The 13,178-nt window shown below is 40.6% G+C and overlaps 1 protein-coding gene across 1 annotated transcript in view; it reads left to right on the forward strand.

Moving 5' to 3' along the window:
* LOC149146593 (mannosyl-oligosaccharide 1,2-alpha-mannosidase MNS1-like) overlaps positions 1-13,178 on the forward strand; it is a 185,754-nt gene that overhangs the window by 112,137 nt on the left and 60,439 nt on the right. Inside the window, exons 12-13 of the mRNA XM_089450085.1 lie at positions 3,564-3,644; positions 3,877-4,047. Coding sequence (XP_089306211.1) covers positions 3,564-3,644; positions 3,877-4,047 — 252 coding nt within the window. The remainder of the gene's footprint in view (positions 1-3,563; positions 3,645-3,876; positions 4,048-13,178) is intronic.

Raw genomic sequence — 13,178 nt, forward strand, 5'->3', positions numbered from 1 at the left:
CTTGGATCAATAAAACATCAGGGTGATAAGATAAACTTGAAATGCAAACTGTATAGATGGACAAGCATGGATTCCACTTCAACATTAATTGCTTCAGGTGGGATAAAGACAAATAGCTTCTACTTATTGATAGGGTTTTGACAGGCATTCTCCAATGGTAGTATTATGGGATTTATTGACCTTCCTTTACCTGTTTTCTACTTTCAAAAATCCTTTCAGGGCCATCACTGGTCTGCCACTCCCTGTTTAGGTGTGTACCTCAGCTCTTTATTACTCTTCAATCTTGATGTAGATATGTTATCTGCACTTTATGTGAGAATTTTAGTGCTATACTTTCGTGTGATTGAATGGGGCGCAATCATGGATCATGCCATATTTTTAAACCACTTAAGCAAGGTTGGGTTTGCTGTGTTAGCCGGTACTCTAAGTGTAGCAACAGTTCCTACTCTAACTGGCTTCCCAAACAACCTGTCCTTCCAGATTGGCACAAGGACTCAACTTTTCATTTTCACCACAACACTCTACCTCTTGCTCTTTAGAGGAATTTCATCACTAGGGAGGCTTCTTGGTGTTGGTCACCTAATAGATATTCTAAGGCACTAGTTCAAAGGTGACATTTGAATTGCCCCTTGAAGATACTCGAGCTAAGGACAAGGCTTGATTCTACAAGACAAAGAATACCGCACCTTAGAAGCAACCTATAAAGGGACTTGTAACCTAGGTTTTTTGATATATGACTCAAAAGTAGCTCAACTAAGCATACCAGGAGAGAGGAAAGATTTGTCATAATGATATAATCAACAATAGGATCCATAAACCTTCAATCGTCCCTAGTTGAAGCCTTAGTGTTGAATGAGGGTTTTTCTAGTCCTAGAATTTCCTAGGGTTGATGATGTCAACCCTTGGGAGTGACTCCCAACCATGCAAATCGCTAGATTTTGATATTTTAAGGCTTAGCTAGGTAGAACATCTTCTAACTAGGTCAATACTCATGCCCTAGCTGAATTTGGCTTCAAACCCTATCCTTAGTGGCTTGCCTTAAAGGGATGAAATTTTAGAGGTTTGAAAATTTAGGGGCTGAAATTTTAGGACCAAAACTTTAGGGGCCTCCAAAAATGAGGGCTCGAAATTTTGGGGCCAAACTTTCAGGTGAAGAAGAAAAAGGTTACTTTTTGAAGTTTTTGATTTTTGACCATCTACGTGGAAGCTAGTGCCTACTAACTATTTGAGTGATGGAGTTTAAGCAAAAATTATTATGGAAATATCAAATGCTTGAAAAGAGTAAGGAGGAAAACGCTAAGTTTCCACTTTTAAAACCCTATCTATCACTTTATGAGGGGATAAAATCAAGAGAAAAGCTCTCTAGGAGGTTCTCAAGGGATGTTCAAGATTTTTAATTAAAGCATGCAATATTTCATGAAAAAATTAACATAAAGCTATGCATTTAGACAAGGAATATATAAACGCTTGAAAAATAGCCCTTGAAAAGAGGAAATAACCCTAAGGCCTAAAGGGAGGTTCCACTGGACTAGGTTAAAGATTAACCCTTGTAGTAAGGTGAGAGAACATATATACAGTCAAGATCGGTCCATTCTAATTGCCCAAAACAAACGAGTATAAGCACCCAATTGCAAAATTATCAAAGTACCTTTTCAATAGCATTCAACCTTCATCCAAGAGGAAATGCCATATGGTGAGAGGTATGTGGCTGATGCAGATGGCGGAGGCAAATGGCATATCATCATCAAGAAGTGAATGTCAGGGGTCGTTGGCTGGTTGGTTGTCCAAAGGTAAGAAAAACAGTTTTCTCCTATGGGGTTACCCATTTTGGTGGGTAACATTTACTAAGAGAAACTTCATGAGGGTTTGGTTAGCAAAGAGTCTCAACAATTATTTCACACCATCAAAGGGTACATGACAACAAAAGGATATACTCTCTCCTGCACAAGAAGCATCCTTTGTTTTTTTTATTGAATGCAAGCAGCAAGATGGATTTCTTATTATTCAAAGAATCGGTGGATTCGCTGACACCAGATTGTTTGCTCGTGTTGCCTCAGTTATTAAATCCGGGCTTTTGCTTAGCTTGTTGTTTACCAAGGGGCTGCCATCTAAAGCCCACTTGTCTTACAGTGTGTAACAGATGGCCTTTGCCTAGATTGCAGCCAACCAGTGACAGAGAAGCACATCTTATCTATGGCAAGTTTGCTAGAAGTTACTGGAAATCTGTTTAGGATTGACAATCAATGCTATTTCTGGGACAACTTTATTGGAGAGTAGTTTTGCTGGGTGACTATCAGTCAATAATAGTTCCTTCACAGGCATTTGGGATTCACTAAGAATTACTGCATTATTTACCATTTGGAAGTTACAGTACAAGTATATTTTTTCTGATGAGGTCTGTTCAATACAATTTTTTGTCACTCTTAGCTGCAAGAGGTATGTATGTAATTGTCTGCCAAAGGGTACATTTTGAGTAAGGATGCCAAAAAATTACCCGCCCTAGATTATTCTGATTTTACTTTTTCTTTAGCAGCATTGAGGAATAGGATATAATTCCCCCCTCTATATACACTTCCACTTTTATTTTTCAATGTTGTAAATATTTACTTGTTGATATCAGACATATTTAAAGAAAAATTGAACTCTATGTATGTACTTAAACATTCTCAAGTCAGTGGGATTCCTCAGGATTAGACTAGTCAGTATGGCCCTAACTTTATCAGGATCAATATCGATATCTACTTTCCACAATTGTTTCTACTGGATAATTGCATGCATTTTGCAAAACATGTTAACTGGCTCTATTTCTCTTGTATCTTGACTCTCGAGAGATATTATGAATAAAATATTCTTTGTTTCCTCTCAGACCACAGTTTTTATAGTCCTTTTGATTCCTATTTTTATGTGCAAATTCATCTGGTTTTTGCTGCAATTTTGGTTCCAGGGCTTTTGACCCACTTGGAATTATTATTGGTTTCAGCATTTGGGTTTCCTAAGCTTTTTTATGCTTAATGATTTCATGTTTGTAATGAGAATGTAACCTACTATTCCATTTTCTTGACGAACCCTCAAATCTGTGATTGTACATAACCTTGAAGTGACTTCAATAGGAATTGTACTGATACATAAAATGATGGAACATAATGCATGTGTTTAGCTTCCCATAAATAGGGTTTGGATAGGTCATAAGTCCAAAAATTGAGACACTGGTCTTCAAGTTGGTGCATGTTTTTGCCATGCATTCTTAACCACAATAATAGCTTGTTTTTGTATTAGCTGTTTATATGTTTGGTGAGATTTGTTGTGCTCCAATACAGTGTAAAAATGACATCTTAACTGCAGAATTATTGATAGCAATGTTTGCTAGTGATATGGTATATAAATAATTTATAGTTGTATCTGATGTGGATCTCATCCGTACTAGATTCATTCTTCTAATCCTCATGATTTCCTGATGAAACCCATTGTTTAATCTTTAATCATATTTGATATGATTTATCTAATAATCTATTGATGAATAGGTTTGACTAGATTGTTGTTGATTGGTCTCGTTTCTTCTGCAGCTTACTTGGACATGCTATAACTTTTATAACTCAACTCGGACAAAGCTGGCTGGAGAAAACTACATTTTCCATGAAGGAGAGGTTAGAATTTCTCCCGATTCAATTTAGGCAGAAATAAAATTCACTCCCACTTCGTATTGCAAACAAGCAAGGAATTTTCAATGGGTTGTGTCCACAATTTGTTTTATGTAGAAACACTTATGTTTTGATTTTGAAGTATTAATGCAAGGAACATATGTTTTGTATTAATTGTAGTGTTTATAGAAGTTACAGATACTTGAAAGAACAACTTATAAAAGGTATTGTGTTGCAGGATATGGTGGTTGGCACATCCTGGAACATTATGAGGCCTGAAACTATTGAGTCACTCATGTACCTTTGGCGAATTACTGGAAATGAAACATATAGGGAGTGGGGATGGGATATATTTCAAGCATTTGAAAAACAAGTTCGTATCGATTCTGGCTACGTGGGACTTAGAGATGTACGCTATTAAACTTTCTTGATTATTTTCCAACTTTTAGATGTATGAAAATATGGTAGTTGAATGATACTTATGTTCATCCCAAGTTGGTCACTTGCTTGCATTTTGACATTTTGTTTCAAGGGCATTTGATTGATCAGAGTGCTTTTATGACGTCTTGTTGTTATTATATGATGTATTTTATGAAGTGGGCTAGTAGTTAAGTCACAAGGTGATTACGAATACCTACCTTGTTATCAACTTATAATGGCTATAGTGATATTCTATTTCTATCGAGAGGCACCTTATCTCTATTTGACTTACCATCAATATTGGAGGCATTTTCATTGTACACTGTGTGACAACTTCATCTTTTTTGATCACATGCATATATTACATCATTCTTAGAGGTATTTCCAATGTGGAGAGTTTTTTTGATGTTAAATCCATCCCACTACCCCTCCCCCTCAACCACCAAAAAAAGAGGGCGATTTTTTGAAAAAATTGCCACATTGTGATATTTTTGAAAACATCTGACTTTTTAGAAAAAATGTCAAACCTGTGAAGAAAGTGCCTATAAAGCCCCAAATCTGATTTCTTTTGCTCTTTTTAATTGTAGAAATTGGGCGTTGAGAGAAAATGAGCTTGTCATCCTCTTACATCGCTTTTAGGAGGGGCAAAGAAATGTTCTAATCACACCACTTATACAATGTTTGGTGGAGAGTTAGCGGTGGAAAAGCACCAATTTTAAGGAAGTATGTCATTTGGGTTAGCCAAACCTATAGGCTGCAGTGTTTCAGGGTGCAAGCATAATTTGTGTATTTGGAAAAGTGCACATAAAGAATTGCAACCTGTTAGTATTAATCTTTTTATAATTTATAACCCTTAGCCCTATAATATGGTTGATATGTGTTACCCACCACTTTGTGGGTGATATCCCTAGGATAAAGTTTTTCTCGAAGATGATCCTCAGCTGACAGCCCCTTGCAAGCACCAGATAGCTCGATGTGCCATTTTCTCTGCCACTCGAGCCAACCTTGTGGTCCCTTGCCCCTTTGTTATGATTGCATGTTTGAAAGTGGGCCTCCCGACCCCAAAGGTATGACTTTTCATTGTTTTAGTTGAGTAATTTTGTTTACTTGTCATGGATACTTTTGGGCAAGGATTGGTGGGGGGATTCAGTGGAAGAAGTGGGCTAGGTTTGTACTCTTGTCTCATCTGTTCGATTCGGTAGTTAGCCTTGTATCCTAGTCTCGTGGGATATCTTTTACTGACCATTAGCTTTAGGGCTGGCACTACGTGGGAAATCCTGAATTTTGGTTGCATGGTCCCACTTCCTGACACCATAAAAATCACTCACCTCCGCTCATTTTAACCCCATTCATCACTTTTCCCATCCGGGTCCACATGTGTTCGCTGGGCCCACATAGGGTTAGCCCCCCTCCTCTCGTCCACACTTTGGGTCGGGCCTCGAACGATGCCCAGAGGTTGATGCAACTAAAAAGAAAGGAAAAAGCATAATTTGGCCACTTACAACAGGAAATGTATCACAAAATGCAAAAGATGGCCGAGACATACAAATTTAATACGTGGGCAAAAACCAAACATGAGCTCCACACCTCATTCATGGCCATCACCCTAGTTCCTATGGGCCCTAGATGAGCCCCCTCCACATTAAGAAACCCATGATTGTCCCAACCCCTGGTGAGCAATGAACTGCCTCACCTTAAAAGAGGGTATCTACTGCTATATTCTACACATTATGCTCTCATCCCCTGGAGGTCCGAGCAATTATGAAGAAAAATCAATCAAAGGTGAAAGACATGAAAAAGGGTGGAAAAACAAAGGCCGGGGTGACTCATGTACCACGATTTGCTCCCTCCTATACTCATATACCCAAGTGTGGGCTTCCTTCATCATAACTACCCTTGTACCATGACATGTGGCTTGGTGTCTTCCCTTGATCCCCACGCTATCCCATTACTATATCACATGCCACCTACCCATTGATTGATGTACCATGGACATGTCACCCCCCTTTACAGGCTGAAACCACCTAATAGGGTCCTTGGTTAAGCCCCTTATTGAGATTGGAGACACCTGTACATGCCAAAGCTCACTATGGAACAACATGCCACCATGAATTGCTCACATGATTTCATGATTTGTAAGCTCTTTTACTTGATTACTCTAGTGATTTGTTGTATTGGAGGGCAAGGTGACACATTGGATCTTATGCAGGATTGTAGGTAGGTCTCCACCATAGCATAGTGTACTTCATGGATCTCCAACACCATTAAGGGATTGCTCGTGTTCCACCTTTTGGATGAGGATGATGCACTTGGATCACCATGCCTAACCAACTTCACGCATGTACCAAACACTTGGCAGATGTTCCAGGGTCCAGAGGAGGATGTGACTCACTACGAGAGACAAAGGGAGGGCACATGTCATCTGGCACTTGTAGGGTGAGCGTTGAGAGCCATGGGTCTCCACCATAGCAGAGTGTACTTCATGGATCCCCAACACCATCCAGGGATTGCTCGTGTTCCACCTTTTGGATGAGGATGATGCACTTGGATCACCATGCCCAACCAACTCGACATATGTACCACACACTTGGCAGATGTTCCAGGGTCCAGATGAGGATGTGTCTCACTGCAGGAGATAAAGGGAGGGCACATGTCATCATCCTAACCCTTACAAATGTTTTACAAACATTATCGATCCATTTGGAGACCCATGAGGATGTCATTGTGTCCCCATACCCACTTGGGAGCACCACATGTGACTTGATTGGAAACAAGGGGCCAACCCCTTGTCCACTATGTTTTGTGCCTTTTCACTCAACTTGGCACATTTGAACTCCCTTAGGCCTCCTCAAGGGCCCAATGACTCATCATTTTCATTATTTTTCCCTCTTGAGAGGCTATTCTTTGTATTAGTGAGCAATCTTGGTGGGCTTGTCAACAAGTCATGTCATTATTATGTGTTATTTTATTATTTGGGGCTAAATTAGGCCAATTAGGCAAATCGAATCCCCTTTAGAGTTGTATAAATATGAAAGAGGCTCATTCTAACCTCTCATCATCACTTGGATTGGATTGGCATCTCTTAAGAGATTTTCGCACTTTTGTTGGGTAAACTTTTGGAGCTTTCTTAATGCACTATGATGTTTGGGCTCTCACTATTGTCTTTGGAGTTTCTTTCTAATGCAAAGATGATGAATGGATATACTCACTCCCTCATGTAAGTCGAATTTTGATGCTATTCTTGTTATTTTACTGGTTTACTGCATGCTATGGTTATCATTATTCTTGTATGGGTTAAAGTAAATGCAAAATTCTTCTGGGAACCTTGAGTAAGTGATTTAATGCATGCATTGTACTTGAAGCGAGTGGGTGAATGTTCCGAGAGGCACCTAATAGGTTTTAAGCCTCAAAACTTCATCTCTTTGGCAAATTTGAAGTGTAAATCCCTATTGACCTAGTTGTTGCCCTTGGAGAGGCTAGCAAAGATCAATTACGGCGCCTTAGCTTACGAAAATTCATGATCTATGTGTATCTTGACTCCATTAAGCCCAAACAATAAGGTAATGATCCTCGTATCCCATTGGTCGTCAAATTTACCTCTTTTCTTCACTTTTGCAATTTCTAGGTCTAACCCTAGAGGGTTACCTAGGGAATCAAGTGAAATCTTTTATAGCCATCCAGATTCCAAACACCTTGAAAATTGGTCCATAACTGCGCTAGGGTCTTCTCAAGGGTCTTCCAAATTTCAAGCATTTCCGATAGTGGAATCCCGAGATATCGCAAGCCCTAGCTCAAAGGCCATTTCTCTCCCTAGGCTGATTTGGGTTAGTTTCCTCATTTGGATCATTTCATTCAAATTTCAAATTAAAATTAGTCCTTTGATCCTATTCTCCTCCCGAATTAGGTCAAGCCCCTCTTTGAGTGATCAACTCCATACCCTTGACCTAGTTTAGATCCACTTGGCTTCTCTGTGGTCCCACAATTTTGTAACTCATATTCTACAAGGATTACATCTAAGCCATTTCTCCACAAGGATCCTTAGACGTAGGAAGCCTCTTGTCGAGAGATATTTTGAAACCCTAGGCTTAAGTATCCTCCTAACCCCTCCCAGAGAGCCCATCACCTAGCTTCTTAAGCAAGTAAGCCACCTAATTGATTCTCTCTTGAAAATAGGCTCTAGGAGTCACCCTCTATCCATTCATCGATCTACTCATGATTGTGATTGCTCTTATACCAGGTCTACTCCCATCAGTGAATGTACGTAAAGTGTAGGGAGCCTTAGCTGAGGTGACAGTGGGCCATCGCTCCATTTTTGCCCCTTGACCTAGTAGTTGCTCTATAGGATCCCCTCCTAGGACCCTTGCTAGTTTGAGCAGTAACATTTTGGCGCCGTTGCTGGGAACACGAGACTTGTGTCTTTTTCACCATAAGACAATATTGATGTATCATTCTTTCCAACTCCATTGGAGGAACGAAGCCCTAATTCTTCATTAAACTTTAAAGTCAATGCTTGTAGGGTGAAACAAGCATTTCTCTAGGCATCTTTAAATTCACCCTGGCGACTCCTACATAATTTACATGTATATCTCGATAGGATGCCTTTCGTTGATGATTTTCCCGCTTTGGACATCATTAGCATCCCTGGGCACCCTAATCATGTGAGAGGAAGGATTGTACGTGGGGTGCTCGTTTTTGATGGTGATCCAGTCGCCACAATTGATCATGTAGAAAGATTTAATGCACATGCTTCAAAGGAGAAAGTGGTCCACTGGGATGTCCTTATCTTGTTGCTCATGAGATCTCTATGTGGTCATAACTCATGGTTGCATAATCACAAACCTAGGAGCATCTCATCTATTGAGGAGTTCTTTGGTGGCTTTCTTTGACACTTTCAAGTATGGCCCGCATTAAACATTCTAGAGGAAGCCTTCGTTAAGCATCATCATGACCTTGGGAATTTAGATGATGAGTAGGAAAGGGGGCCCTCCTTGGGTCTGCATGGTGAAAGATGGGATGATGATAATTCTAAAAGCATGTGTGATAGGGAGGATGAGTTTGTAAAGAGTGAAGTTAGGGTTAACCCTACCTTTTCCAAGGATACTATCTCCAATGATCCAGCCATTGAAAACCTTGGAGAAGGTGATCTCATAGCCCCTTCAAACATTGATATCAATGATTATTTACATTTTGAAGAAGGAAAATGGGAGATCCATTGAGATCGTTTCGACAAGGACCCTATCTATGACACCAATGACGACGATATTGATAGGACCCTTGTCTTTCCTCACCATCATAGGGTTGTAGTTGAGTCTCGTGTGGACCCCTTCCTCAACCCTTTGTGCCCTTGTCTTTCCTCACTAGATTACATCCCTTTGTGCCCTCTTCTCCCGTGATCAGCCATGTATGGGCATTTTGTTTTCCCACCTCTCGCCCTGGTGACCCTCCATATGATTGTTTTTGTCCTTGCTCTTGGATTTGCTACATAAGTTATCATTGGGCAAAATGTTTTTATAATGATCTAATGATGTCTTAGTTGAATTGGCTCTATGATTACACTTAGTGCTTCTACGATGTAATATGCATGTTAGGGTAGGATGCATTGCAAGCTGATTTTCTTCGTTACAACCAACATCATATGATATTATCATGCTATATTAGTTGCATTTAGATTAATATTTTTGGTGGCCTAATATAAGCATGTGTGATCATGAGACACTGCGAAAGCACGCTGCCCTGTGTGTCTGATTTGTGATATGTGCAGGTGACATGTCTAAGAACCCAAGAGATTGTTGGAGTTCTCATGAACTCCCCATTCGAGTAGATTTGTGCACTCTCCAAAGAGATAATGCCCTAGTTGGAGCCAAATGTTACCCACCACTTTGTGGGTGATATCCCTAGGAATTGTTTTCTCCAAGATGATCCTCAACGGGCAACGAGCAACCCCTTGCAGCCACCAGATAGCTTGATGTGCCATTTTCTCCGCCACCCAAGCCAGCCTTGTGGTCCCTCACCCATCTGTTATAATCACATGTTTGAAGGTGGGCCTCCCGACCCCAAAGGTATGACTTTTCATTGGTTTAGTTGAGTAATTTTGTTTACTTATCATGGACACTTTTGGGCGTGGATTGGTGGGCGGATTCGGTGGAAAGAGTGGGCTAGGTTTATGCTCTTGTCTCCTTTGCTTGATTTGATAGTTAGCCTTGTATCCTAGTCCCGTGGGATCTCTTTTACTAGCCATTAGCTTTAGGGCTAGCATTAAATGGGAAATCCCGATTTTGGTTGCATGGTTCCGCTTCTCGACACTATATATATCACTCCCCTCTGCTCATTTTAACCCCATTCATCACTTTTCCCATCTGGGTCCACATAGGGTCAGCCTCCCCCTCCCCTTGTCCACAGTTTTGGTTAGGCCTGAAATGAAGCCTGGAGGTTGATGCAACTAAAAAGAAAGGAAAAAACATAATTTGGCCACTTACAACAGGAAATGTACCACAAAATGCAAAACTTGACCCAAACATAAAATTTAGCACGTGGGCAAAAGCCAAACGTGAGCTCTACTCCTCATTCATGGCCATCACCTTGGTTCCTGTGGGCCCTAGATGAGCCCCCTCCACATTAAGGAACCCATGATTGTCGCAACCTCTGGTGAGCAATGAGTTACCTCACCTTAAAATGGGGTATCTACTGCTATATTTTACACATCATGCTCTCATACTCTACAGCCCTGAGTAGTTATGAAGAAAAACCAATCAAAGGCAAAAGGAATATGAAGAAGGGTGGAAAAACAAAGGCCGAGGTAACTCATGTACCATGATTTGTTCCTTCCTATACTCATATACCCAAGTGTGGACTTCCCACATCATAGCTATCCTTGTACCATGACATGTGACTTGGCGCCTTCCCCTGATCCCCACTCCGTCCCATCACTATATCACATGCCACCTACCCATTGATGGATGTACCATGGACATGTCACCCCCTTTAAAGGCTGAAACCACCTAATAGGGTTCTTGGTTAACCCCCTTATTGAGATTGGAGACACTTGTGCATGCCAAAGCTCACTATGGAAGGGCAAGCTACCATGAATTGCCCACTTGATTCCATGATTTGTAAGCTCTTTTACTTGATTACTCTAATGATTTGTTGTATTGGAGGGAAAGGGGACGCATTGGATCTTATGCAGGATTGTAGGTGGGTCTCCATTTTGGGGTTTGGTCTCCTTATACGGGGTCCAAACCCTCTAGAGGGCCACATTGGCACTTGTAGGGTGAGCGTTGAGAGCCATGGGCCTCCACCATAGCAAAGAGTACTTCATGGATCCCCAACACCATTCAGGGATTGCTTGTGTTCCACCTTTTGGATGAGGATGATGCACTTGGATCACCATGCCCAACTGACTCCACACATGTACCACACACTTGGCAGATGTTCCAGGGTCCAGATGAGGATGTGTCTCACTGCAGGAGACAAAGGGAGGGCTTATGTCATCATCCTATCCCTTACAAATGGTTTACAGGCATTATTGATCCACTTGGAGACCCATGAGGATGTCATTGTGTCCTCACACCAACTTGGGAGCACCACATGTGACTTGATTGGAAAACAAGGGGCCAACCCCTTGTCCACTACGTTTGGAGCCTTTTCACTCAACTTGGTACATTTGGACTCAGTTAGGCTTCCTCAATGGCCCAATGACTCATCATATTCATTATTTTGCCCTCTTGAGAGGTTATTCTTTGTATTAGTGAGCAATCTTGGTGGGCTTGTTACCAAGTCATGTCATTATTATTTATTATTATATTATTTGGGGCTAAATTAGGCCAATTAGGCAAATCAAGTCCCCTTTAAAGTTGTATAAATATGAGAGAGGCTCATTCTAACCTCTCATCATCACTTGGATTGGATTGGTATCTCCTAAGAGATTTTCGCACTTTTGTTGGGTAAACTTTTGGAGCTTTCTTGATGCACTATGATGTTTGGATTTTCTCTATTGTTTTTGGGGCTTCTTTCTAATGCAAAGATGAATGAATATACTCTCTCCATCATGTAAGTTGAATTTTGATGCTATTCTTGTTATTTTATTGGTTTACTGCATGTTATGGTTATCATTATTCTTGTATGGGTTAAAGTAAATGCAAAATTCTTCTGGGAACCTTGAATAAGTGATTTAATGCATGCGTTGTACTTGAAGAGAGTGGGTGAATGTTCCTAGAGGCACCTAATAGGTTTTAAGCCTCAAAACTTCATCTCTTTGGTAAATTTGAAGTGTAAACCCCTATTGACCTAGTTGTTGCCCTTGGAGAGGCTAGCAAAGATTAATTAGGGCTCCTTAGCTCATGAAAATTCATGATCTATGTGTATCTTGACTCCATTAAGCCCAAGCAATAAGGCTCTGATCCTCATATCCCTTTGGTGGTCAAATAACCTCTTTTCTTCTCTTTTCTAGTTTCTAGGCCTAACCCTAGAGGGTCACCTAGGGCATCAAGCGAAATCTTTTATAACCATCCAAACACCTTGAAAATTGGTCCACAACTGTGCGGGGTTCTTCTCAAGCAGTACTCCAAATTTCAAGCAATTCCGACAATGGAATCTCGAGATATCGCAAGCCCTAGCTCGAGGATCATTTCTCTCCCTGGGCTGATTTGGGTTAGTGTCCTCATTTGGATCATTGCATTCAAATTTCAAAAGAAAATTAGTCCTTTGATCCTATTCTCCTCTTGAATTAGGTCAAGCCCCTCTTTGAGTGATCAACTCCATAGCCTTGTCCTAGTTTGGATCCACACAACTTCTCTGTGGTCCCACAACTTTGTAACTCATATTCTACAAGGATTACATCTAAGCCATTTCTTCACAAAGATCCTTATACCTAGGAAGCCTCTTGTCAAGAGATATTCTCAACCTCTAGGCTTGTACTCCCAATATCAACATTTTGCATCATTGCCATGTTTGGAATTCAACAAGGGAAATTCTTGATGACAACAGTTGGAGATTAGTATGGACTCTGGAGTATCCTAGTTTGGCTGATCATAATAGTCAGATCGAGACGTGGAGTAGATGTGAAAGAAGTAAATGTGTTTTTGGTAGCTTGTGGACTCGAGGAGTGTAGTATTTTAGGATGCA

This window comes from Pinus tabuliformis, chromosome X (genome assembly GCF_031772625.1).
Source record: "Pinus tabuliformis cultivar Carrire ecotype Pingquan chromosome X, CPIR1, whole genome shotgun sequence".
Taxonomy (NCBI): domain Eukaryota; kingdom Viridiplantae; phylum Streptophyta; class Pinopsida; order Pinales; family Pinaceae; genus Pinus; species Pinus tabuliformis.